General features: G+C 38.8%; 1 protein-coding gene across 1 annotated transcript; it reads right to left on the bottom strand.

Annotated features, from left to right (window-relative positions):
* Nucleotides 1-727: 727 nt before the first annotated feature.
* On the bottom strand, nt 728-5211 carry LOC127181736 (uncharacterized). The gene is made up of 3 exons (XM_051136635.1): nt 2184-5211; nt 1844-1918; nt 728-1726 (listed from the first exon to the last, which is right to left on the bottom strand). The coding sequence occupies exons 1-2, from the start codon at nt 3122-3124 to the stop codon at nt 1846-1848; spliced, it is 1014 nt and encodes a 337-aa protein (XP_050992592.1). The 5' UTR covers nt 3125-5211; the 3' UTR covers nt 728-1726; nt 1844-1845.
* Between the last annotated feature and the right edge of the window lie 398 nt (nt 5212-5609).

Here is a 5609-nt window from a genome sequence, read left to right as displayed (position 1 = left end):
ATCAGTATGCATTACAATTCCTATGTTAAAGATTTAGCACTGGTGCAGTAAAGTTTTCTTATGTTCATTCAACAATTGCACATTTGGGACATCCCTTTGTCCAAAACTTACACTGCATCGATGTAGACCTATACATTTATTAAATGGATTAAATTAAAATTAAATTAAAAAATTTTTCTACATGTTAGTAGATCATGGCTTAGTAGTTGGTTAGTAGACCATCATTATAGTTCAGAAAGAACAAACAAATTAAATGCAATGTTGAATGCAATATTAGATACTTTGAACAAAAGGATCTGCCAATAGCATAAATGCATAAATTGCAAAGGCAACAGCCATGTGTTCACTGGTGTGAAGTTTGCCTTTTGACTTCCTGCGAGCAGACTATAAATGTTGATGTTCTCAAGATGCTGTGAAGCCCTTTAATGAGCAGGGATATAATCATTATATAAGTCATTAGAGAAAGATGTTGCCTAGTTGATCTTTACAAGAGCACAATTTATAAAATGTCAGACTGGGCAAGTTTATTTTGCAGAAATGAACTGTAAACTGAGGAAAAGTTTCAGACAGCAATGCTGGACTGATTAAAAAGTACAGAAAAAGATAAAATATTTTCTAATCAAATTTCTGACTCCAGATGAGGAACAAGAATGAGAGAAAGAAATGACTTCTCCAAAGTGGACTAAAGTTCTTCTTATTGTTCTTGGTTTATCTCTTGTTTTGGCTCTTGGAGGTCTCTGCGCTCAAGGGATGCTTTGTTATTATACACTCCGTTCAGGGTATGTCACACATTTTTAGTAGCTTTTTATTTTTAAAATCATCCTTTTAGTCATTGCCAAACAAACCTCTATATTGTAAAGGTGGTTTCACTACATTGATTCAGGCAGCAGTACTGCTGAATGACTAAAGAAACATTATCAACACAATGGTGTAAAAATGTGCATTTCTTGTCTATTACCACCAGTGTTGGGAAAGTTCATTTTCTACATGAACTAGTTCAAAGTTCAGTTCACACATTTTAAAATGAACTAGTTCAGTTCATAGTTCATAATTCAAAATTTTTGAACTAAGTTCGCAGGTTCCAAAATGAACTAGTTCATAGTTCTTTTATTTTTTCCAGTATGTTGCTGCAAGCTGTTACCCTAAGAATACTGGCATTTTCCAGTTGTTGCCCCCCCATTCAGTCCACACTCGTATCCAGCTGCAGCTTTCACCCTACAGTATATTCTCAGAAACTTGAGGAAGAATGTGCTGCTTGAATGGTTTTTTTAATGAGGAATTAAGAAACAATCTGAGGTAGGAACCAGGCTAAGGTAACAAGGATGTACCTCAAAGCGCAAAACATTTAAACATTGATTTTCTTCTCAGTAAGTCACTTTTCAATTTTTTGTGAATGTATTTTTTTCTGAGTTGTTTGCCCAAAGAAAAAGAACAGATCTAGAACTTGGGTAATAAAAGTGAAATATTTAGTCCAAATGAATGAGAAAAAACTAAACAAAAAAAACCCTCAATAACTTAAAAAGAGTCAATCAGAGTCCAAGGCCATGGACATAAATAACTCAAATAACAATAATAATCATCAATGGGGAAAAAAAAAAAGTCCAACACGTGCTGGGCCAAGGACAGTGTTACTTTCTATGCAGCTTGAAAACCCCTTATCTGAATGAAGATCCTCTGTCACTGGTCCCAGTGGTCTCTCCCTGCTAGATCTGCTGTGTCTTGCTTCCTGTAAAAACAAGATATGCTCTGTTATTTTTATGCAGCTCACCTCTGCACACCCACACACTCATCTCCATTGTACTTCTATAGCCCAATAAATAGGTCAGAACAATATTTAAGATACCTTCAGATCTTTTTGTTGGCATTCAAGATCAGCTGCTTCTCAAAGTTGGCATCTCCCAGTCGGTTTCTCCTGGGCCTGAATGAGACGAAACAAGAAATTTTAACATCATGATTATTGTGCAAAAAATGGTAACAGTAATCTGTATTAAAAAGAATTGTGTACTGAGGCAATCACTGAAATAATTTGACCAAATTTTATATTGAAAACCACAATTACTATTAGCTACATAAGCAGCATTAAAATAATATCACCAAGACATAACTATGATTGAGAGTAGGTATTTACTGTACTTATGACCAAAGCATATTAATTATGGAATATAATCACAGTTTGTCCATACCTGAATATTAGACCACCGATGCTGAAGAGCCTCTCTACTGGGGCGCTTGAGGGCAGTGCAGTGTTGTGTTTTATGAACAGCCTTTTGAGCTTTGAAAACTGCATGTATTCATCAAACCCATCTGTGGTTGGAGCATCCAAATAGGTGTCCACTTCAGTTTTTTGAGAAACCTGAGTTTTTCTGTTAAATCTGAAGAATGAAACTGCAGAATCTTTCTTCTCCATTTCACCACTGGACTGGGGTTGACCTAAGTCTCTTGCAGCTGAGTCATCAGAGCTGAGGGTTTGAAATTCTCTTTTCAGCATCAATCTGTACAGCACACGTTTTTCCTCACCTTGGACCCAGTCTAGCTTGAATCTTGGCATCAGCATAGCGGAGAGTATGTGCTCCCTCTTCTCCAGAAGATCTGCCAACCCTGTACTCAGTGACTGCAAGATGCTCTCTATAAGGGGACGGCATGTAATGAGACCCTCTGCAGCAGTGGGCTTCATGCTCTCATCCAACAGGTCATTCATAAGACATTGCAGTTGCACGATGGTTGGAGCCAGGTAGCCAAGAAAGATGTTTTTCTCTGCTTGGAGGATGTTTAATGCAAGTGCTAAAGGCCTCATCACGTCCACAAATTTGTGAATGAAGTTGACTTCATGTGGAGAGAATCGGCGAAAGCCAAACTCATCACTCACAGTGTGCAGAATCAGCTCGTCATGTAGGGGAGTGGCATCATTTGCAGGGGGGACCTCAGCCACATTTATTTCTGCCCTGGTAGTTAATGTTGCTATGCGAGACAGTCTCTCCATGGCAAGAAATACAGAGTTCCATCTTGTGTCATTTGGCACAATAAAGCTAATCCCAAGCTTTTCCTCCACAGTATCAGAAGCCATTGGACTCCGCTTAACTCGGTTCCACAAAGCAGAAGCTTTTGCAAAAACAGTTCTCGACATTGTTTTGTAACGTGGTTCAGTTACTTTTTATGTATCTTTGGCCACTAGATTCAAGGTGTGAGCTATGCACCTTCTATGAGGGGGGAGAGAGGGATGATCCAGACCTGAGAGAGAATGAGGCTCCATCTGGTCATCTTCATCTGAGTTCTCACTGGCAGCAGCAAAGGCTGACTCTGGTTCACTGTCATCTTCACTTTTAGTTTCATCAAAGTGGACCACTGTCTCTGGCTCTTCAGTATCAATAGCAACATCCATCCCAAAACAATTGAACGCCTTGACAAAATTTGAAGCGTTGTCTGTAACTGTCCACACAACCTTGTTGTGGATTTTGAATTCTTTGTTGACATCTGACAATAATTTTGCCAACACATCATGTGTATGTGCTCCTTTAATACGCCGACATGCCAGGACTGCAGAATGTCTCTTAGAAACATAATTTTTGTTCAGCCAGTGGATAGTGATGCCCATAAATGCTTTGTTCACAGCTGACCAGCAATCTGCTGTTGTGCACACAGCATCGATCGCAGAGAGTTTAGTTTTAAGTTCACATATGTTTTCTTCAAATTTCTTGTTCAGCAGTGTTTGTACTTTTTTTCTTGATGTCACTTTTTTGGATGGCTGCAACCCCTTTATTAAGTTTATGAAAGCTGGGTTTTCTACTTTCCTCAAAGGCTGCAGGTCTCCAACAATATACTGCAAAACCAGGTTGTCCAGCTGCGGCTGGGAGATAACGGAGCTGCCGTTACTGTACGCCGTTATTTGGTTTTGGGTGGTAGAACAGGATCTGTTTTGGCACGCCGTTGCCGTGTCTTGATTTTTTAGTGACCTGCACATACCTTAAAAGGTTAGACGGGTGCTTTATTTCAATATGCCGTTTCAAGTTTGCTGTTGACGTTGTTGATGTGCGGAGTTGCTTCTTGAGACCCGGCGGGCACAGTTTACACAAAAAGGTAAGATTTTTCCCACCTGGATCATCACTGACCTTTTCAAAAAATTCTTTTAGGTGGACATATGAAGTTTCATTCATCATTGAGACAGAAGTAGTGCCACTGCCTTCATCGGATTTTGCCTCCATTCATTCTTAGCAATTTGATGACGCATGCGCGGTGCGACTCTGTGGTGGCTGGTGTTGCCAGATCTGGTCTTTCCCCCTATATAATAAGGCCCGTTTTAGATTGTGTTGTAGCGGTTGTAGCCTAGATAATGTACAGTCAGTGGTTATAGCCGGGATTTTGCTTGGCTCCATGGAAATCTGGTACTCTCTAGAACAAAATTGAACCACGAGAGAACGACGTTCATAAACGCCAGAATGAGCGCGTTCACGTTCACGTTCATCAGGCAGATATACAGCACGTTCAGTTCACGTTCACCTAGAATTTACTGAACGATCGTTCATGAACTCGTTCAGGCACAACAGTGATTACCACCCACTGCTACTTTTACCAGTCATGGAAATAAGCGCAGTTAGAATAGCAAAATATGTGGGAGAGCATAGAGACAGAGCGACACGCATCATAATCTGAAAACCACACCCACCGGGTGCAGGAAGCTGCCTCCTTGTTATTTCTGACTTATAACAAAACACAGAACAATGTCTAAAAGCTGCTATGTGACAAGGTGTACCGTATAAGCTAAAAAAAAAAACACTGAACTACGTATTTATAAGCTGTCAACACAAAAAAAACGAGCATTTAAGGACACAAAAGTAATGTGTCATATTTTATTGGTCTATGTCAGTGTTTCTGTAGTTTTGAATAGGGAAAAAGGCAATACTCGAAGGAAAGCCAATCGTGAATCTGTAAAGTCAGCGCGTCACTGCAGCTGCTATGAAATTTCAAACATGTAAGGTTGGTGAACAGTTTTGGAGTATTTGATATTTCCCTGTTCACATAGATAGGAGCTGCTCTTACATGCCTGAGAGGCGTTTCAAAAATGGCTGCCGAGTGAAATGACTTACACTTCAAATAAATATTAAATATTTCCCAAAGATGTTTTTTTTTTTTTTTTTTTTTTTTTTTTTTATTAATAGGTAGTCATTTTAGGTAGTTCTTATGACGCTAATGTATTTTCAAGTGTTCTAATAGGCCTTGGGGCCTTGGGGTAAAACACCACCCAACTGTTTTTCCCAAAATAACCACTAGATAAAGTCAAGATAAATTTTTGTTGTAATTATAGACTACGTTGACAAAAGTGATCTAGAAGTTTTCACCATAAAGCTTACACTGGTGATATACCTGAGAGAAGTAAGTGATCGAATAAATGTGTAAGAAAAATGCGTTTTAAAGCTTGTTGTTTTCTAAAACATCTCAGTTATATATGATATAAGAATAGCAAGGCCTGTAGATAGGGAGTGTGTGTTATTTAAGAAAAAAATAATTATTCTTTTAGAATGACATATTTAAACCTAATCTGTGGGGTAAAAAGCTTCCAGGGGGGATGGCTTCTGGATGTATTCTAACTAATTGGTTAAATAAAAATATTTGGA

The sequence above is a fragment of the Labeo rohita genome, chromosome 19 (assembly GCF_022985175.1).
Source record: "Labeo rohita strain BAU-BD-2019 chromosome 19, IGBB_LRoh.1.0, whole genome shotgun sequence".
Classification (NCBI taxonomy): domain Eukaryota; kingdom Metazoa; phylum Chordata; class Actinopteri; order Cypriniformes; family Cyprinidae; genus Labeo; species Labeo rohita.
This window is presented reverse-complemented; position numbering and strand designations above follow the sequence as displayed.

Excerpts from the sequence above, each read along its gene's own strand:
- LOC127181736 (XM_051136635.1), bottom strand. The coding sequence starts at position 3,124 with ATGTCGAGAACTGTTTTTGCAAAAGCTTCTGCTTTGTGGAACCGAGTT. Across the intron at positions 1,919-2,183 it reads ATCGGTGGTCTAATATTCAG|GCCCAGGAGAAACCGACTGG; the intron begins GTATGGACAAAC and ends CGTCTCATTCAG.